We start from the raw sequence: 22,521 nt of genomic DNA on the forward strand, positions 1-22,521 counted from the left end.
CTAGCTTCGTTTGATAACTTGATTTAATATTTAAATATTAAATATTTTTCTGTGCTTTTTGTGGAGCTTTTCCTTATTTTTACAAAGAACACATATTACTGCAGAAGTCAGAAAACGATAATTAAAGAGACACAAGGTCTAGTTATATAAAGGTATGATTATGACCTGTTACTAGCTCTTACTAGTTGGTGAGGCTTCTTGGAATAAGTGCTACAATACCTTTTTTCAGTTAAGCTTTCTCACTCACCTCCTCTGTGCTTCCACTCATGCGGCCACATCTCCAGGACCCTCCACCTCTTCCATCTGTCAAGGTAACAGCCAAAGTGCAGATCCCAGTGGACCCCAGGGAACGTGCAAGGCCAGCAGATTCAATCCCTGCCACTATGCTTCTATGTACTTCCTCTTATTCTCAGGCTCCACAGCTTGGCAGGCAGCCAGACTACTTGTAATTTAGCCCAGGGACCTGGGCTGAACTTGGAGAAAGCAAAATTCCCAACAACTTGGAATTGTTGCCTTGTAATGTTAAAAACAGTTTTCAGTTTTACTATGATTCTGGATTCAGCACTGCTGTATATTACTCATTTTATGCCATGAAGTTCACTTTAATCCCTTCCTTTCTCTTTCATATCAAATACTCTGAGATAGCATGTCATTTCTTGCCCCCCTGATATCATAATAGTATTGAATCTGGCTCCAGTGACCAAGGGGAATCCCTTTTCACCCTACCCTCAAACTCTTCCCTGCCATGGCAGATACTAGAACAGATTTTTTTTTTTAAGATTTTAGTTATTTATTTGACAGAGAGAGAAAGAGACAGACACATTACAGGTAGGCAGAGAGGCAGGCAGAGAGGGGTAAGCAGGTTCCCTGCTCAGCAGAGAACCTGATGCGGGGCTCGATCCCAGGACCCTGAAATCATGACCTGAGCTGAAGGCAGAGGCTTAACCCTCTGAGCCACCCAGGTGCCCCTAGAACAGATTTTTAAATAGCCGTTTTGCTCCTTATTACAGTGTACTGTTTGTCTGGTTTTGTTTGCTTTATTTTTTTATTTTTTATTTTTTTTGGCAAATGTTTGCTTTAAAGTAATACCTGATTAACAAAATTCAAATACCCACTTATTTAAAGTTAGTATTTGAGACAGTAATCCCATTCAAGGTAAAAAAAAAAAAAAAAAATCAGTCATTATTATAGGTTTGTTGTGATGAAGAGAAAGAATTTTTTAAAGTTTATATGTTTACTTATTTTTAGTAATCTCTACGTCCAACATGGGACTTGAACTCACAACCCCAAGATCAAGAGCTGCATGCTCCTCCAACTGAGCAGCCAGGTGCCCCGAAAGAATTTTTATATTATAAGGAAATAGTGAATTTGATCTGAAGTCGTGGGTATCAGAGCAATCACAGTGTCTCATCCAGACTTCGTTGTCTCAAGGCCCTCACCCTCCCTAGTATGATTTATGTTTTTTTCCTCATCATTGAGTTCTGCTATATTTTCTAGAATTGCAAAGTTTTCAGTAGGAAGGGCCCAGTTATTATTGCCGAAAAGCACAGTGAGTTAAAAAGACTGTTTCCCAAAGCCATTATAAAAATTGTATAATAATAAGAATAAATAATAGACTCTAGAAACTTTCAGTAAGAAACCACAACAAAAGCAAGCAAACAAATAAAAGGACATCTTGAAAGGAAGGAGAATTAGACTATCCTTAGATTTCTTAATATGCATCACAATTCAGTATATATTGGTGCCACTGTAGCTACATAGGTTGACACCTTTTTTTTTCTTAATTGAAATATGGTTGACACATAATGACCTGTTAGTTTCACCTAGTAAGTGTTTGAATTGTTTTGGGAAGATAGTGAGGTGGCCTTCAAGGAATCAGAGCCTACTATTCTTAGTCTCCAGACTCCAGAGAGGTTGAAAAGTAAAAGATCATGGACTGTTGACATTATTGGTCCGGTCATCTGTATTAACAAAAGAACAGCCCAGGCCTTCTCTCTGTAACCTCTTCCCGTCTGGCAAGGCTCAGGGTCTGCTCTGAGAAGCATTCCAGATCTTAGCAAGCCTAAATGGAAAGTGCCCTACTCACTGGGTAAACAATAGGAAGGGCCAAATATAAAGCTTATTTTTTTTTATTTTTTTAAGTAATCTATACACCCACGGTAAGGCTTGAACTCTCAGACCCCGGTGTCAAGAGTCAGATGCTCTACCAACGGAGCCAGCCAGGCACCCCAAACCTATAGTCTTCTGAAGACCAAATGTAGCACTAGCATATTTTATGCTACAGTGTTTTCATTCTGTTTTGAAGGCTTCTATCAAAGTGTTAGAATTGGCTACTTACCTGTAATAGCCAAAAGTTTGCTACCTCTCATTTTATTTGTGATTCTGTTTTCCTCATTATAAATAAATAGACCATCTTAACTAATTAGTTTGTTAACTAAAATCTTTGTTTCTAGTAGAGTGTGACGAAGTGTCATTATCAGACGTATATTTTCCTTCTCCAACTGATCTCTTAAACAACTATGCAAGGGAGCTGCTTGGGAATAACACTTTTCCAGCAAGCTCTTTGAAGATATCTTTAAGGTCACCAAATGTAGTTTCAAAATACAGCAGCTAATCACAGGGTTGAAAAAAATGGGGGCATTTTAACTAGGGCCATTTCTTTTTATAAGGCAACTTCATTGTGGGAAAATTTCCTAAGAGGTAATAGACATTGTGGATTCAAAGGCAATTATATTATTAAGCTAGAAGTATCTTTCACCTCTTTTGCATTTAGAGAAATTGCTAACCTCTGTTTTTCCGTCAATGAAGAAGAAATAAAATCGAGTGTCACTGTATTTTAACCTGTAACGCCATTAGGAAGTAGCTAGATCTTTATGTGTAGTAACAGATACAGAAACATGATGAATGTGGGGTTAACTTGAAAGGAATTACCTGACAGAGAATGTGTAATATAAAGCTAAGTATTCCAGTGCCCTTTAGTTGGAATTCTAGACCCAGTTCCTGCTATAGTGTATTGCTAAGGGCGAATATGAAATTTCCTCTCCAGCAGGTCCTTCCAAATGGATTAATTTCTGCTTCAGCACTCCTGATATACCACCCCAAAGCTGATTTTTCGTACACTTCAGCCTTTTCTAACAGATTTAAATTCTGGTGGGAAATTTAATTCTGATTTAAGGATAAAGAAAGGAAATGGGATGGATTTCCAGCTTACTTCTAGCATATTTACAAGGCTAGACGTCCTCTTAAGTCTTGACTCCCAACCAATTGGAAGCAATTTTCTCTGTCTTCCTACAACCCTTCTCTGTATTTCTCTTTGAACCCTAAACATCTGCATTGTTAATCGTCTCTTCCTTTATCTCACCTTCTAGATCATAAGACCCTTGTAATAGGAGCGTTTTATTCATTTTTGTTGGTCCTCTGTATCAATTACGGTAGTTCCCCGCATCTGGTTCCCCTTCCCCCGGTCCAGGTCCTACTACTGTCCAGCCTGCTTCCCCCCCCCCCCATCTCCGTCCCCATAAATAAAGATCTGTCTGTCTGCCCTCACAAATTGAAATTTTGCTTAAGGTTTCCAGAAGGCCTCTTCTAATGAAGCAAAAATTCCTACCCACTGTTCTCATTGCCGTCTCCCTGACGACCAGCACCAATCTTTGACTATCTTCTTTTTTCTTTATTGTTGTCCAAGGTATTCTTTTTCCACCCACGATCTCCCCACCTTCTTAGAAAACAAAGGGTGTGCTGTTGGGAAGGAGTTCACAGATGGGCTGTGGAAGGAAAGGTTTCAAAGTCCACTTTTAAAGCTGCCCAGTGAGCCTGCTGGATGCCTGATCGTCATAAGCTGTGCTCAGGTGGATGCTCTTTGCCCTGCTGCTGTTACTTGGAGTAGGAAGGAGACAACTCTGGCTCTGTTCCCCAGAGTCAGTCACAACAGGAAGGAGGGAGGGCCGGAAGGCAGTAGAAGTTTGCACATGCTGCCTCACGGAGGCCTGAGATAGCAGAAGACCCACACTGTTGGCCATTTCCATATTCTTATTACTGATAGGTGATGGCATCCTTCTTTCCCACCATTATTTTGTTCTTAAAGCATTACCTCAAGGGGTGCCTAGGTGGCTCTTAGTTGAGCATCCAACTCTTGATTTCAGCTCGTGTCATGATCTTCGGGTCATGGGATCGACCTCAGGTTGGGCTCTATGCTCAGTGGGGAGTCTGCTTCTCTCCTTCTCCTCTGCCCTTAACCCCCACCCAACTCATGCTCACTCTCTCTCTTAAATGAATAAATCTTTAAAAATTAATAAATAAAATACTACCTCAAATAAATGGTACATATTTTTAGATAAAATGAGTGTCTTGTCTCTCCTACTTAATATTCCTACTGAATTAGGGAGTCTTTTTTTATTAATAATGGAGGTCAAGTTTCTTGTGCTTTTTTTTTAGTTTTATTAGGAGACAGAACTAACTTTAAGAAGATGCTAAATCAGGAATGCATCTAGGTTCCTGCTCTGTATATCAGACACTGAATATAGGGGTGAAAATGAGAGGAGGGCTGGATGACCACTGAGGATGACTGAGTGCCCCTGGATGCCATGTGTTACACTGGGGAGTGGGCAGTGAACTGAAATCATATCTAATTCCCCATCAGCTAAGTGAAGGAGGCCTATTTCTACTTGACAGGTGAGGAAACCAAGGCCCATGATCACAGAGCTGCAGGTGAAGCCAAGATTTGAATTTGGCCCTGACTCCCAAACTCCTGACCTTGCTTTAGAAAAACATCACTGTTAGAGAGGATTTGCACAGTTGGCAATAGATAACGCTCTAATCTTCCAGGATTAAAACCTCACAGGTGACTAATGTGACTTCCCTTCATAGAACAGTTAATAGGAGCTCTTACTATGTGCAGATCGTCCTGAGGGAATTTTTTACCACATGAAAAATCTTCATAGTTGTCTTAGACTTCTCCCTCTGGTTTTTCTCAGTTCAAGTTTCTTTATTATGTAAACAAAATAGAACAACTTAGGCAAAGACTCCATTGACCTATGGCATATGTCTCTCAGACAGTTTTTTCTCTCACCCAGAAAACTGGTACCTTCCAAAAACACGAAAATTCACTTAACTGTTCTTTCTTTGTTGTTGTTAGGGGTTTTTGTTTTGTTTTAAAGAAAAGCAAGATCCTGTTACCAAAATGACTCTTAAACTGTTCTCCAAACTTCATTGCGAAGGAAATGAAACTATTAAAAGGCCATTGGCCTGTAATTCAGGAAATTGAATCACCTTGTTTGGAGTCATAAGCCTCTCAGGACCAGAGCTGTGCTGAGCCAAGCACTGTGCCTGAGACAGAACAGTGCCCTGCTCCGAGGGGGCCAGACTGTTGGGCGGAGCCCTGAGCCTCCTCCTCCCAGTGCAGGCCGGCTCCTCAACAGCCTGCTTTTCTTTGCTCCCTAAAACCACAGTCCTCTGTACAAATGAGACTGTTTTGTGAGATATCAGCATTGTGGGTGATTTATTTTTTACCTTAACCTAGATTTTCACTAACGTTTCTATAATATTTGTGGAATAAAATATGTCTTTCAATAAGTAAAAGTCTCTCAGATCTTGAGCATTAAGAATTTCTGCAGGTAAATACTAATTAGGGAGTTTGGATAATGGGTACATGGGGTTCATGAACCTGCTGTCTCTGCTCTTAGTATATATTTACATTTTTTCCATTAAAAAGGATTAAGATATTTTTGTAATTCTGCAGATGAATTTAATTCACATTTTCTAAGTTCTAAGTTTCTCTGTTGCTAGCAGTCTTTCTTCCCCAGCCTGCCCAGTCCCCCTGCTGACTGAACACTGTAGGCAAATGTAACCACATTGGGCAATGAAAGAAAAGGAAGGGAGGGAGACTGTTTGGGCTCAACAGCCCTGAGCTGTTGCTACTTAGAATAATAACGTCTATGGTGGGAGTAGCCATCACTCATATTTTAGGTTCTCGATTGCTGTTGTCACAGTCAGGAATTGCTGCAGACCGAGTAAGAAACTACACGTCATTTTTTTTCCCCCAAAGATCATTAAACCAGGGTTTTCAGCCGTGCAGGCCCTACCCTTTTTAAGAAAATGTATGCAAAGCTTGTAAATAAAGCAAGAGGATTACTGCATGCCTTTTCTTTTTTTTTTTTTTAAAGATTTTATTTATTTATTTGACAGAGAGAAATCACAAGTAGTCGGAGAGGCAGGCAGAGAGAGAGAGAGGGAAGCAGGCTCCCTGCTGAGCAGAGAGCCCAATGCGGGACTCGATCCCAGGACCCTGAGATCACGACCTGAGCCGAAGGCAGCGGCTTAACCCACTGAGCCACCCAGGCGCCCCGACTGCATGCCTTTTCAATGCCAGACTAGAATATTTCCCAGCCATCCCTTCTAAGATTCATTGTGTGTTCCAGGCCCTCCACCTGTCCGCTGTGGTAGCCCCCGCTTTGGCTATCAAGCACCTGAAATATGGCTAGTGCCACTGAAGAATTGGGTGTAAAAGTAAAAAACACACTGGGTTTTGATGACTTATAACAAAAAAGTTAAATCTCAGTAATTTATATATTGATACATGTTGAAACAATGTAGATATACTGGTTAAAATATTTTATTAAAATTTATTTTACAGGGTTTTGTTGTTATTTGTTTTACTTTTTTTAAAAAAGCAGAGGATCTGCTTGAGGAGTCTCTCTCTCTCTTTCCCTCTCCCCTGCTCCCTGCTTGCTCACATACTCTCTCTCTCCCTCTAATCTTTTTTTTTTTTTTTTACTTTTTCTAAAAGATTTTATTTATTTGACAGAGAAAGAGATCACAAGTAGGCAGAGAGGGGGAAGCAGGCTCCCTGCTGAGCAGAGAGCCTAATGCAGGGCTCAGGGCTCAATCCCAGGACCCTGAGATCATAACCTGAGCCGAAGGCAGAGGCTTAACCCACTGAGCCACTCAGGAGCCCTCCCTCCAAAATAATCTTAAAAAATAATAATAATAATCTATTCATATTGAACAAATGATACAATGATATGAAATTATTTGAAATAATTTCGAAGTGTTATTCTGTGATGTATTTATTTTACATGTATACTTAGAATTGGGCTTCACTGAATTACCTTGCTCTCCTTTCCCAAAAGGGTGATGAAAAGGAAGTGAAAATACTGAATAATACTGATTCTGAATTACAGTCATCTTCGTTCACTCTATTTGCTCATATATTTATGTAAATATAGGCGGAGTAACTGTGATGTGTTTTAAAATTCCAGACCTCCTCCCCAAAGAAAACTTTACAAAGGTCCTTGTTCCTAGCTCTGAGCCACAGAAGTATCTTACCCTACACCATGGGACATGTGCTGTTGTCCTACTGCTGTTCATCAAGATGAGGGGTTTTCTGTAAGCCCCTCTTAAAAACATTTTGGCAGGAGTGGTGCCCCTGTTTCCAGGTACACAGACCCCCTGTTTGAACACTCGCTCTGCTAACCCTTTTGAAATCGCATTAGAGATGGGCTAACATAGGAATCTGTTATACATTCCATTTGGCTATTTTTTGTTCATCTGTTTGCTCTCTGTTGAGACTCTAAGGAGACAAGACAGTAATAAAGAGGAATGTAGAAGACCAGAGTTTGTAAGCTCCAGATCTCATAGCTACCAAACCGAGGAAGTACGACAGAAATGTAGTCTAGGCAGAAGAGAACATCCAGAGTAAAGCCCTTTTTTCTTCACCCTTACCGCTTTCTCTTTTGCATCTAGGGATTTGGAAAAGTGCTTTAACAATGAATTATTAGGCATGATGTTTTATTTTATTAGGTTGGAATGAAATACAGAAACCTAATCCTGAAACCTGGGGGATCTCTGGACGGCATGGACATGCTCCAGAATTTCTTGAAACGTGAGCCAAACCAGAAAGCGTTCCTAATGAGTAGAGGCCTGCATTCTCCTTAAACTGGGGATGTTTGGTATCAGTCCATGTCTGGAGGAGAAGTTGACATCGCCATGTGTTACTGGCCTGGAAACTGAAGGGAGTTTTGCAAATGAAAATTTAGATTTCTATTGACTGCCTTTTGTTTTTCGCTTTGAAAAATTTTGCAGATGTAAATGAAACTATAAATACCATGACCTAAGGAAACACTCATTAGAAAATAACTGTACTATAAAGTTTCATAAAAATGGATTTGATTTCTTTTTATAAAAGTTTCATATGAATGTAATTTGACTTTTTACTATTGTAACCTAGATAATATAATGTAAGAGGGCTAAAAATTTTTAAATTGAATCATATACATTATATAATTTGATCCTTCTTATAGCTTAAAGTTTTGTACTTGGGATTTCTGGACTGATAAATGATTCATCACATTCCTCTGGTAAATATTTTCTTGGAGCCCTGCATCACCTTTGACCTTCTGACTCACGGTAAAATGTGACCTCTTTGCCCACATACCTCACAACCAGGGGAATATGCCTCAGTAATGCATTTATCTTTGTATTTGAAGCCTTATGCTCTCCACCTTTCTGCCATACATAAATTATGTTCTGCCATTGGGGGCTATCTTTTCTAAAGTCCTATCAGAAAGTACCAAAAAAAGTATGAGTTTTAACTGAGCTATCCTAATGTATACTGTTTTGCAATATTTGTATGTGTTAGAGGATTTTCTATCTTGTATTAGAGGTTCATTTCCACCTCAGCACATGAGATTGTCAGTCTTTCGGCGTATTTGCCAATTTGGGCACTAAAGCAAGTCCAAGGATATGTTTCTCTTCTCGTGTTCCGATAAGTGGTAGGGACTTTGCCTCCTTTACTGCCATCTCATCCACAGTGACAGATAAACATGTCACAAATGGCCGTGTAGTGAAGAGAGCTCAAGGTGGTGTGGCACAGAAAGAGCTCAGAAACTGCAGAAGAGGAGTGGGTTCTAGACAGAAGTGTTTGAGGATGGCTGCTCCAAAGTGCTACATGTTCTTAAACTCAGCCACAGGGAAGAGGCTCTTCCGAGCCTGTCTTGTCTGGTGTTTTTTATTTTAAATGAACCTTTGGATCTCTTTTTAACTTTCTTTTTTATGAGACTAAATTCTACTTCTATAGCAGACCAGTAAACTCACAGTACTTACTTTTCCCTAGGAGTCTACTCAATAAGGAAACCAAACAGGATAATAAAAAAATTTTTTTAATTAAAAAATCCAACTTTGAATGTACTCTGTTAGGTCTTCCAGTTCTTTTCCACTGTGTAGCTGAGGTATTTTGCTGGTGAGGTACAATTAGACAAGTGACTTTGTGCAAAATAAAAACATATATACATATATTAATTATGCTGCATAATAAAATTATAGACAGTGGGAAAAGTTAAGAGCTGTAACAACACATAAGAAAATTCTAAGATTATTATTGCCAAGCACATGAGTTAAACATGCACATGAAATCCTACGTCCGTCTGAGATAATCACATGGCCCTTCTCTCCCGCAAAGTAGTTTCTTTAACCTGTGGTACTTTTCTCATATCTTCTGTTTTTCCCCCAGACTGTTCTGTTTTCCAGTTTCAGACAAAAACTCTCTTCAGCTTTTTCTATTGTCTTTCTGTGTATATCCTTAACAATAACTTTATCATTTTAAATCTTAACCTATTTCACATGGAAAAACTAATACTTGGTGTGAAAAAGGCTGCGCACAATAAAGTTGGATTATTATCCATGACAGTGAGCTCCCATTTCTTTCATACTTTAATGATAAAACTGAAATGCATAAGAAAACAAAAGTGCTATGATGTTCTTTTTATTTAAAATCCACATCTGATATTTAAAATCTTACAAAGCGTTGCAGTAATTTCAAATACTTACTCTTTAGCATAATTCAAAACTAAGCATAATTCAAAAACTTTATTTTTTTGAAGTTTTTGAAAATGGCCATCTTCCTTCCTTCCTTCCTTCCTTTCTTTCTTTCTTTCTTTCTTTCTTCCTTTCTTTCTTTCTTTTTTTTCCAGATCAGAGCATGGAGTGTTGGGTAAGGCATTCTGAACAGCGGATAAACTATACAGAGTGTCATTGGCCAACTCACACTTCGGATTTGTAAACTGAGCAACATATAATAAAGTCTCTCTTAATTGTTGATCCAGGAGATTTAGGTTTGTTTTGGGTTTTTACAGAGAAGAGAAAGAAAAAGCATGATATTAAGCTATCTACATAGACTTCTTTCCCTTTAGTAGGAACGCTGCATGTTACCTAGATGAATAGGAAAAATTATCTCGGAGAGTTATCACCTGAGCTATTTACGTGAAAATCTTGCTTTTCTATAGCTGATAGGATGATAGGTAAATATCTGTAGCTCTGTGGAATTGGCAAACTGCATTGTGGAAAGAGCCAAAATGGAGAACAATTTGAAAAATCTTGCTTTTCTACAGCGGATAGGATGATAGGTAAATATCTGTAACTCTTTAGAATTGACAAACTGCATTGTGGAAGGAGCCAAAAATAGAGAAAAAAAGTTTTTTTAATTTTTTAATTGACATGATTTTGTGCTTGTATTTTCCTTTTTGTGCTTGTACATCCCTAGTTGGGATGACTTGACTTTCTACTTTTTCATTTTGCCTTTGGCCTTTGTGTATGAATTGATGTACAGAGCAATTCTGCCTCCTCAGTGGATCATCCGGTTTGTTTATGACCATGTTTCATTTTTTCCTTCACTGTCATGCACAAGAAGAATTTTTCATGCTCAGAGGGAATTGAATTAAAATACTAATCCCCCAAATTGAGTTTAGGCATGGTTAACTGAGCCCCTAAAAGTGTTAAAAGAGAAACCCTATTTCATCTGAATAGATGCAACGACCACGGCTGCTTCCTTCTCTTAACACATTATTAGTTATGTGTCTCCCATCTGAAATTGGTAGCCCCTCAAAACTGAATATGCCTTCTCTCATGAATGTTTGGTGAGAATAAAAGAAAAACACACACACACGAAAAACCCATGCTTTCATTTTCTTTGAAAAACAGTCAATGTCCAAAGTTTACTTTTTCATTTGTCATTAACAGAGAAATTTACATGGGAAACAGATCTGCCTAAGTACCAGTTGTAGCAAAGGCAAAGGGTAAAGCTTATAAAATCTAAATACCAGATCAATGTAGCCTTTTCTGACACACCCACAATAAGACTTCAGATTTTGTTTGGAAAAAAAAAAATCTTGAAAATTGGGGTAATGAAAAGAACCCCTTACATAACCCTCTCCAGTGAGTGATTACTGAGTTTTTATTTGACTGAATTTACCTCGTAGTTGCCTTTCCTAACAAAATATAGGTCCAGTGTCTCTGGTCCACTGTGTATGTACAAGGAAAGAGAAATGGTTTGACTATGACACAGGCTCTCTTGTTTCTGTCCGCGTGACCTGGCACCCATTCTGGCTGCTTATTTCATAGAGCTTGGAGGCTCACCTAAAATTGCACTGCAGTGATAAAATGCCCTAGCGTTTGTTGTTGAAGAAACGGTTTGGCTTAGGCCCTTTTAAAGGTACCACATTCACTGATTCCAGCAAGATACCTGACATCACTTTTGAAATCTTTGTGGCTAAAATGGGTAATCAGCCAGGTGGATTCCTAACTATCGAGACAGCCTAAGGAGACTTAAATAATGGTTCACATTAAACTGAAGGAAATCTCCAACCGTTTGAATGAAGACATGAGAAATTCCATAAAAGGTGTTAATCAAATTTACAGATAAGAGATCTGCAGTGGTTAAATACGATATTAAGATTTAAAATTATTTCAGTGCTGAGGCAAATTTAAGATGAAATTGGACAGATTCCATTGCCAAAGTGAATGGAAGGAAATTTGACTTGATAATGGTACTCAGGGAAAAGAAGACACAACAGTTTTATTTGGACAGAATTCCAAATTTATTTGCCCACAGTACAGCACACCTGAGAGGGGAACAGGAGGTAAGAAGGAAAGCCTGAAAGAGTGTGCTGATGGAAGGTTGTGTCCAGATCAAAAGAATTCCTCTGGACTCAGATGTGCTAAGATCAGTCAGCTAGAATATCATGTTCTATTCTAGGTGTCACATTTTAAGCGGACTTCGGCCAAGTATTACAGTGTGTGAAAGAATAGGAACAGGAGGGTGATGTCTGTGAAAATATTTCTCAAGAGGAATACACTGAAGAAAGGGAAGATGATGCATTCAGCCTGGAGATGAAACAGAAATACAAATGATAGCTGTGTTCAAATATTTAAGGATATGGGAGAGAGAATAGGATAATTCTGCAATGCTCCAGAAGCCAAAGCTTATTAGAGAAATGGTTGGAAAATATAAGGCGAATTTAGTTCAAGATAAGGAAGTAGTTTCTAATAATTAATGGTGACTGCAAATAGATTATGCTACTATTAATTAGAATTCAAACAAAGGGGCGCCTGGGTGGCTCAGATGGTTAGGCATCTGCCTTCAGCTCAGGTCATGATCTCCAGATCTTGGGATCAAGCCCCACATCGGGTTCCCTGCTGGCTCAGTGGGCAGCCTGCTTCTCCCTTTCTCTACCTCTCCCCCCTGCTTGTGTGCTCTCTCTGTCTCTCTCTCTCAAATGAAAAAAAAGAGTCTTTTTAAAAAATTAAATAAAATTGAAGAAAGGAGTCAAACAAAGCCCGTGTTTTCCTGGAATGTTTCTTCCTCCACTGAGTAGACATTCATACCAGATCAGCTTTGAGGTCACCCCAGAGTTTAAGATGCAACAAACATAATCATTCGACATCACTCAAGTGAAAGAAACGTTGACGTGCTTGGTCTTAGAAATGGCACATAGATGCAGCTGTTCATACCACAGAGATAGAGCTTAAGCATTTATAATTCAACTGTTGTCTTACTCCTTGTCCATAATCAGTCAGTGCTTAGCCAGAGGTTATTATCAGACTCCCTGTGGGGAATCTGGTAACAGGATGGGAGGCTAACAGTTGTTGTGTGACCATAATAAAACCAAAGGTTCTAGCAATTGCATTTTCATCCCTTACAGAATTTATAATTGCTCTCTGCTCATTCCACCTATCATTACCTTCATCACACATACACAGAAGCAAAAATCTAACTCAGAGACCCAGTTCATTATGCATATGCTCTACCATATTAGGACTTGAGTCATTGTCTCTAGCCCCTGCCCTCCACAGTCCTTGACTTACAGTGAATAGTCCCTAAATATTTGTTAAATAAACATTCCTACTTGGGCCACCCAGATGGCTCAGTCAGTTGACCATCCAACTCTTGATTTTGATTCAGGTCATGATCTCAGGGTCCCGGGATCAAGCCCCACATCAGGCTTCACACTCAGCAGGGAGTCTGCTTGAGGACTCTCTCCCTCTCCTGCTCCTCCCCCTGCTCTCTCTCTCTCTTTAAAATAAGTGAATCTTTCTTAAAAAAAAAAAAAAAATACCTTCGTTAAAATTGTTATTTGCAGGGTTCCTGGGTGGCTCAGTGGATTAAAGCCTCTGCCTTCGGCTTAGGTCAGGATCCCAGGGTCCTTAGATCGAGCCCCACATCGGGCTCTCTGCTCAGTGAGGAGCCTGCTTCCCCCTCCCCTCTGCCTACTTGTGATCTCTGTCTTTCTGTCAAATAAATACATAAAATCTTTTTTAAAAATTAAATTTAAAAAATTGTTTTTTGCTATAAGGCTGCATGTTACTATAATAACTGCACAATATCTATAGGTGACTGTAAAACAACATAAATCAAACTGTTTTACACCTTCCATATGAAGAGGCCCTTTTCCTTAGGGACTAAAAGAGTTTCTCTATGAAGTAGATGGAAGAAATGCTTTTTGGGGTTTTTGTTTTGTTTTCATCACATTTTATTTATTTTTAAGATTTTCTTTATTTGAGAGAGCAAGCGAGCACAAGCAGGCAGAGGGGCAGAAGGAGAAGCAGACCCCCCACAGAGCAGGGGGTCTGACACGGGACTCAATGCCAGGACCCCGGGACCATGATCTGAGCTGAAGGCAGATGCTTAACTGACTGAGCCACCCAGGTACCCCCGAAACGTGCTTTTTGTAAAAGAAAAATTGGGGAATAGAAAATATTTCTAAAGATTTCTCCACTTCTCTCTGTGATTATGTACTCGAAACCTAGGAATTTCTTAATCTAGAATCTCTGGTTCCCTAGAAGATCTATGAAAAGAAGTGAGAAAGCAAACATCCATAAGTGCCCAGAAATTATATTGAAATTTTTTTGCACATGGATATGTGTATTTTTCTGGGAAAATGATCCGTAGCATTCATCAGAAAAATTTGAGGATCATCTTAAAACCATTTGCTTTCGAACTTTTGTCTTTTAATTCATTTGGGAACTGTAAAGTGCCATTATGTATCAGGCATGGTGCTTGACTCCTGAGAAACGAAAAATGACAAAAACTCTGAGCTCAAGTTGCTTAAATGTAGTGGGGAAGACAAATAAGTTTATAATACATCAAAAAAAAAAAAAAAAGAGAGAAAAAAGTTATGTATAAAAAGCCTTTCTAGGGGCGCCTGGGTGGCTCAGTGGGTTAAAGCCTCTGCCTTAGGCTTAGGTCATGATCCCAGGGTCCTGGGATGGAGACCCACATTGGACTCTCTGCTCAGCAGGGATTCTGCTCCCCACCCCCTTCTCTCTCTGTCTGCCTCTCTGCCTATTTGTGATCTCTGTCTGTCAAATAAATAAATAAAATCTCTTTTTTTTTAAAAAAAAAGCCTTTCTATTGTTTTTCTCAACACTGATTGACTGCATTGTACAATTCAACTTTTGTGTCGTCAAATTTTATGATTATCATGCCACCTGCCCCCATAGACTTCTTTCTTTTTTTTTTTTTTTAAGATTGTATCTATTTATTAGAATGAGGAGTGGGGAGGGGCAGAGGGGATGGAAGAAGGAGAAGCAGACTCCCCACTGAGCAGGAAGCTTGACGCGGGGCTTGAACTCAGGACCCTGAGATCATGACCTGAGCTGAAGGCAGACACCCAACCGACTGAGCCACCCAAGCACCCCAACACAGACTTATTTCTAACAAAATGCTTAATTTTCTCTTTTCAGCCTGTCAACAGTGGAACTAAATGCTGCTCTTCCATCTCTGTTACATCAAGGAGTTTCTTAGGCCCTGTGATTAAAGGATTTACAAGTAAGAGAGGAAAATACTTTAACCATGTCTATGTGTTGTGATCAAATGGTTATAAACCAGGGTGCCTGGGTGGCTCAGTCGGTTAAGTATCTGATTGTTGATCTCAACTCAAGTCTTGATGCCAGTGTTGTGAGTTCAAGCCCCATGTTGGGCTCTCTGCTGGGCATGGAGCGTACTTAAAAAGAAAAAAAAAAAAGTGGTTATAAACCTCTAGCCCTTAGAGGTCTGATATGGGGCTCCTTGTGACCTGATAAGTATAAGGTACCCAAGAAGCACTGGTACATCCTATAAATCCAGAAACCCACTGTTAACTAAGATGACCATCGAGTTGTTAAGGGATGTTGCAGAATGAGTCAAGATTCCTTCATTTCAAAAAAAAAAAAAAGAATTCCTTCATTTCCATTGCTGCTGATAAGAGCTGAAGGAAACACATCCGACTCTTCAATCCCTTATTGCCCATTATTTATAACTTCTCTAACTAGGGATAGCAATTAATTTAAGCAGATCAATGCAAGACAAAAAAAACTTCAGCATTCCAAGTTTCATGACAACTTTTATAGCCCATTTCCTTGTCTAAATGTACTGTAATTTATTTAATCAATTTCCTGTTGTTGAGCTTTTAGGACATTTTCACTCTTCAGACACATCCTGCCAAGATTATGTTTTCAAATATATCATTTGCCGCAGCTATCAGTTTATCTGTTAAATAAATTCTTAAGAGTGTAGTTCCTGGTTCAACGTGTAGAAGCATTTTAAGTATTGATAAATATTATCAAATTAGAGCCATGTCTCTTAATACTGTTTACTACAGTTGTTTAACATTGAGGCAGTAACTAAAGGTAAATGAGGAAAAGTGATGATTAGGAAACAAAGCAAAAAAAAAAAATCTGGTGTGATATCATTTATATTGCTTTCTTTTCCCCATCGGGTGATGAGAACTAAAGTTTATTTCTTTGGGAAAGTGGTAGGAGTGATTCCAAACAGGAATTTTCTTTCTGTATTAGTGATTGGATAGGTCCCACAAGGAATGTAAGACTCTATCCCAGAACAAAGCAGTCATCAGTCCTTTGTATTCAGGGCTAAGTGGGGGAAAACCAAAAGATCCATTTTGTCATCCCTGTCCCAAATCAGATGCCTTTCTATGGTCTTAAACATTTGTGTGACTGACAAGTGGGACTTGTGTTGTTATTCACAATGCAATCACTGTTCTAAACACGCACATGGCCCACTCTGCCTCAGCTTCAATTATAAAATCTTCAGCCAGAGGCTATTATCCTCTGTTTTGTTCAGTCAGCACCCAGTTAGCCAGTGAATTCCCAACGGGGATCAGGTGGCAAGAGAGAAATTTCTCACACTTCATCTATCAATCCCTTACATACCCCAGCATATTTCTTCCTTTGGGGGCCCCTTTTGAGGGCAATTTTTCTGAAGCCGTTTGGGAAGGTGACCCAACTTTGCATTTCCTTTTTTTAATTTGCCTTAGTTAAGGAGGGAAATAGGACTAGTTGAATGACTTACCCAAATGAATATAGAACCTCCAAATTCACAGAGCTCAGTTCTTCTGTGTAATGATTTTCAAGTCACTAATTCCTCAGTAGATAAGCTACAATTCTGTGGTCTAACCAGCCCTATGAAGCATCATTTTCCTTCCTGCCTTCCCTTTCTTTCATTCGTCTTTCTCCCAAAAGACTAATTAGGTGAGTGGAAGATTTAAGCAAAAGTCTCCAAATCCCAGAAGGAGCATTGACAAAGGTCTGAGGCAGAACACGTACCTAGCTAGTGAAACGTGGACAAAGATCAGGGTGCTGCTTTTTAGTTTGAAGGTGGGGTCTTGGAGGGCTTTTCTTCCAACATTCCATTTTAATTACTGTCAATATTCTAATGCCGGCAAGCTACATAAGAGGTTTGGAAGGACTAGAGTAGAGTAAGTTATATACTACCCCGTAAGTAAATGCCGTTTTAAAATGTTTGCAGAATGCTTAAGGGCTCTCAGAGATTTGACTTCTTTCTTACCTCATCAACCCAATTTTGATTAAGATTATAACCTTGTCCTGGGAAGCCAGACTGCTACCTGGTTGACCTTTTCTCTACTGAAGTTCAGGGTAGAGTAGAAAAAAAAAAAAAATTCATCCCTCATTCAATGTTTTGAATCCAAATTTAACTTTCCCCTAGTTAAAGCCAACTGCTTTCGTAAGGGTGGTGTGTTATGTGTGTGAACATCTACAGAAACCCGATTAGTTCCTCTGTCTACCTAATAAGCTTCTCAGGACCATGTCCAGATTTAGCCGGGCATGTTAGTACAGCAACACACTGTTGTCTGTGGCGCTAGTAGACAAAATGTCAGTACGCCTGCTGCATTCCTCTGGGATAATAGAAATGAAGTCATTACATCAGAAAATGGATCGTGTAGTCAGGATGTACTTGCCTCTGCCTGAATACACTGGCTGTCCCAGGTTAAGGTCACCGAACCAGCAGCTGGATGGGTTCTCGTAGCCGGAAAAGGGTGAGGCGGTAGTGGCACTTAGCAGCACAGAGGTTTCTGATATTGGAGACAGGAATGACAGAGGTTGGTAAGGAGGCTGCAGCCCACGGAGAAGTCAGTGTTAGAAAAGCAGGGCCAAGAACCTGGCAGTAGGAGTGCTAGCTGTGAACCCCTGCAGGACCCAGAGGGGAGAGAGCACTGATATTTAAGAGAAGCAAGTGTCCGGCTTCAAGATATACTTGATGAACAAATTATTATTGTAATCAAGATAAGTAGGGGAAGTTCTCCTTTTCAAAAATAATATAAGAGAATAGCTCATTACCTCCAACCAGAGTTCAGGTCTTATTAACCTTTAATAATAAAAAAGTATGAAGTTAGAAGAAAACTCTTATAGGCTCCTGGCTGGCTCATTTGGTGGAATGTGTGACTCTAGATCTCAGGATTGTGAGTTCGTTTGGTGTAGAGATTACTTAGAATCTTAAAAAGAAAGAAAGAAAGAAACTCCTCAAAACTTCCCTATTACCTCTTATGTATAGAAACTTGTGTAGTCTTGTTCTAATGTAACATTACCAGAGTTGACCTTTACTGTGCATGCCAGAAGAGTCTAGCTGTCATCTTGAAACTAGAGGAAGCAGTAGAAGGAACTGTTTGACAAACTTGACAACCATTTCTAACATTTCTAAAAAGCCTAATCAATAAACAAAAGGATAAAGATGTGGGTCAACTCTCTGGGAACATATAACTGACGTAAATAATTCTCCCCCATCAGACTTGTGTCTCAAGTCTTAGAAATTATCCTTTTTATCATGATTTTTATCTTGAATGCTTCTTTATGCCCCCAAAGCTCACCTTGCCCCTCCACCCTCTTATACGACATTCTCATACCACATTCTTTGGGTAAAGAAAATACAATTTCAGGATGGGTGTTTCTCTTGATGCTAAGACACTTAAAAGGTAAATGTGGAAAGCAAAAGAAGTAAATGCTTATTCCTTTCCCATCTGGATTTTGCAAAGCAAACCAAAAGAAAATAGCACAGTCTCAATTAGCATGTCTTTAATTTCCTCTTGCCTCTCTCTCACTCTCCTCAGGATTAAATGTTCCCCTGTCCTTAACCAAAATGGAAATATGATCTCATGCTTGTTTATTGGGTTGCCTTTGCATTTCCTATGACAATAAGGTGTAAATTTTGATTGACCTTACTCTCTTCCCCCAAACACAGGGGAAGTCCTCAGGGAGCTTGCTATAAGCATATCCAAGTGCAGCTGAATCTCTTAGGTAGACACTGTGTAAAAATAGAGTGGTGCTTTTGGATGCTAAAGTGTCATCATTCAGTAGTGTTGTCTCTGCACTCCAGGTGCAAGTCCAAGGATTCTGCTAAACGGAGTTGCCAAATACTAATTAAACTAATTGGTTATCAATGCTATTCTTACACCTTCTGATTTTGGGATTTCTCCCTTGAGAAGAGGGACATATTTATCCCACTCTCCATACAAGATACACAAATTCTGATCACACTGTACATTTTGTCAAGTGAGCAAGAAAAATTACTTTATCTCATCAGTCTGGAGAGAAAGTGATGAGTATGCTTATTTCTTTTCTCCCATTTTCATTTCACTTTGTCCAATAAATAATCAAATATATTTTAAAGGAAAAAGCAGGCTAACTTAAATAAGACCTATCAAGATGAAGAGACTCATAATAAGAATTACAATTTTCCATGATGAGGGAAAGAAAATGACTTTCCAATCTAGAAAATGGAATAAATTGAAGGAACTGGAGAGCTTCAAATGCATAGGAAACAGAAGGGAAGAAAGAAACCACTATACTTCTGAAACCGACAACGCAATTCCACATCACAGCCGTCAGACTGGCGGCAATACGACAAGACCAAATTAAGGTTAAAGATGAACATGTCCAGTAATTCCACTCCAAGGTAGGTAGCAGACAAACTCCTCTGAATGTATAGTGTGAAATGTCTACTAGAACGCTCCCAACAGCTTTGTTTGGAATTGCAAGATAGTGAAAACCAAGAAAATGTCCATCAACGGACGAGTGGATAATACCCTGGGGTATATTTGAATAATAGACTATATAGCAATCAGAATGAGTGAACTAAAGGAATGTACATCAATATGTACATCAAAATGTACCAATATGGGTATCACTTAAAAGAATATTGAATGAAAAGTCCCATTGTAGAAGGATATGTTCAGGTTAGTGTTTATATAAAGTAGTGCTTTTCTGTGTGTGTGTGTGTGTGTGTGTGTGTGTGTGTGTATGTTTGTGTATTTAAAATACTATGCATCTTAGATCTCTACATAGTATTGAAAGTACAAAAGCATCACATGAAAATCACACCAAATTCAGAATATGGTTTCCTCTGGCGAGGGGGAAAAAGAATGGATCTGGGAGGATGCTCAGGGTAGCCCAGCTATAACTGCAGCAGTTTTTCTTTAAAAATCCAATGCAGGGTGCTTGGGTGGCTCAGTTGGTTTAGTGTCCAATTCTTGGTTTCAGCTCAGGTCATGATCTCAGCAGCCCAGGGTGGAGCCCTGAGTCAGCCTCCACACCCAGCGCAGAATCTGCTTGAGATTCTCTCTCCCTCTCCCTTTTCTCCTCCCCCACTCATGTTTTCTTTCTCTCAAATAAATCTTTTTTTTAAAAATCCAATGGAAGTATGGCATAACGCCAAGGTTTTCTAAAACTTTGTTTTTTATTCCTTGAAATATTTTTTAATTAAAAAAACAAAAAGTAGAATACTTCTGAGGGATTTGTCCAAAGGTGGCTTTCAAAGCAAATTTTTACCAGTCCATCCAACCTCAGTCTTGAAAAATGCAGGCCTAGATAATTCCCACATTTAGACATTTTAAGGATGCCCCATGGGTGTCCCCACAAAAGCCAGAAATGAGCATTCTAACCCAATGAAAATTAAGCTGAGGTTGTTATAGTAAAAACATGGGAGTGAGGACCTGAGTCCTGCTCTCATGGTCTCAGTGGTACTTGGCCGCAGGACTTAACCTAAGAGAGGTGGATTTGACTCCTGACTGCTCTTTCCCAGCTGGTAGTGCTCATTACGATTTTCCTTCCTCCTCTTTCCTAACAGAGCCCAGATTATCCAGTATCTTGATTCACCTAAGGGTAATCCCATGACCCTTGCTATAACTGACTTAGGAATGGGCATATGAATTCCTCCAGGCCAATGATAAGTGAGGGAAATTTGCTAAGGACTTCTGAGGATGGCTTCCTAGTTTTCGAGACAAAGAGACAAAAAGAAATGGTCTTCTCTGGCATTGTCATGTGTAGTGTTGAGACGGAGAACTATATGAGGGTCACGACAAAGCCAATCCTTTCATGAAGGGCAGAACCAAGAGAACCGCAGAGAAATACAGTCAGTGCAGCTAGATTGTGTCAAGTCTGAAGACCGCCTCATCTCTGGGCATTCAAGTAAGTGAGCCATATCTCTGTGTTATTTAAACTAGTTAGAAATGGGTTTTATTACTTGTGGCCAAAGACATTCTAAGTGAAGCATACACCCATGACTCAGCTTCCTCAGCCGTATGTGATATTAATATCTGGTCCACCCTACCACCTCACTGAGTGGTTTTGAAGCTCAAGGTGGACCAACACATGTGAGTATGCTTTGTAAACTAGAAGTTGCCATTCAGGGGCAAACTGGTGCTATTTTTAATAATCTTGCTATAAAGTTGAGATAAAAATTTTAGTTCTCTATGTGAATTATGTATGTCTTAGGATGGAGTTATTCAATTTATTTATTTTAAATGATACTTCAGAAATCTTATGAGAATGTGTATGTTATTCTTTTGAATCACATAGAGCAGTTATATATTTACAGTATCAGTTGAGAATATCCTCAGCAGAGTTTTTACACTAGTATAGGACTGAGGCATCATAAAGAGCCATTTATGTTAAAGGAGTTAAAAAAAAAGTTAAAAAACATTTGTATGTAAAATATCGTCTCCTTACTTAAAGATTGTGGGATGTGTGGCATAACATGTCTGTATCTCAGCATCTGCTATCTCTGTCAGGGTTAAAGGATTCGGGTAGAGTACTTAGAGCAGGGCCCAACGGGTGACATAGTAACAGGCAGAGTAATAACAACCAATACTTACTAACACTAACTACATTGGAGACCTGTTCCACACACCTCACATTTATCAACTCGTACACCAGAACTGGATTGTAGAGTTATTGTAGTTTTAATTTTTAAAGTAGCTTTATGCTTTTAGGGAAAATGTTATATGCTTATTACTTTAAAAATTAAAACAACACAATAAAGTATACAAATGAAATGGTCCATCTTATTACCTGGGTGCTGAATAAGCTGGATAAGCAACCAGACACATCTCACGTGGCGTGTACACGTACATATACGCTCATATATACACACAAGCATACGTGTGTATGAGCGAATGGTATACATGTGTGTGTGTACACACACATACCCATACATAAATTATACATACATGTACACATCTCTTTTAGTAGGACAAAACAAATGGCATTTTAAGTATCTAGCGGATTTCACCTCCTGGGGGTTAAAAAAGCAAAACTTTTGTTTTTAAAATATATTTATTTATTTTCAAGAGGAAGGGCACACTTGCATGAGTGGGGGAGGGACAAAGGGAGAAAATCCCAGGCAGAGCCTGATATGGGGCTCTACGTGGGGCTCAGTCTCGCAACCCTGAGATCATGATCTGAACCAAAATCAAAAGTCGGGATTTGACTGAACCACGCAGGTGCCCCAAGAAATAAGACTTTTTCACATTGTTTGGGATATTGCTTGTAAGTGATTAAGGTTTAGTCATGCAGCAGACACCTAAATACACCTTTACGTAAATAAGGTCATGCTTTCCTTTTTTACTGGTCTTAATTTGTTTTTAATTTAAAAGAACTCTCCGGTCACAGTACATTACCACTCTT

The 22,521-nt window shown here is 39.2% G+C and overlaps 1 protein-coding gene across 3 annotated transcripts in view; it reads left to right on the plus strand.

Moving 5' to 3' along the window:
- Nucleotides 1-15,735, plus strand: part of NLN (neurolysin) — a 102,563-nt gene extending 86,828 nt beyond the window's left edge. For 2 of the 3 annotated variants that reach the window (XM_059417962.1, XM_059417964.1), the window contains exon 13: nt 7,798-10,092. In XM_059417962.1, the coding sequence (XP_059273945.1) occupies nt 7,798-7,932 (135 nt within the window). In that variant the 3' untranslated portion in view covers nt 7,933-10,092. Of the gene's footprint in view, nt 1-7,797; nt 10,093-15,012 lie in introns of those variants that run through there. The other variant, XM_059417963.1, reaches the window with a different exon arrangement.
- The last annotated feature ends 6,786 nt before the right edge of the window (nt 15,736-22,521 follow it).

The sequence above is a fragment of the Mustela nigripes genome, chromosome 12 (assembly GCF_022355385.1).
Source record: "Mustela nigripes isolate SB6536 chromosome 12, MUSNIG.SB6536, whole genome shotgun sequence".
NCBI lineage: Eukaryota > Metazoa > Chordata > Mammalia > Carnivora > Mustelidae > Mustela > Mustela nigripes.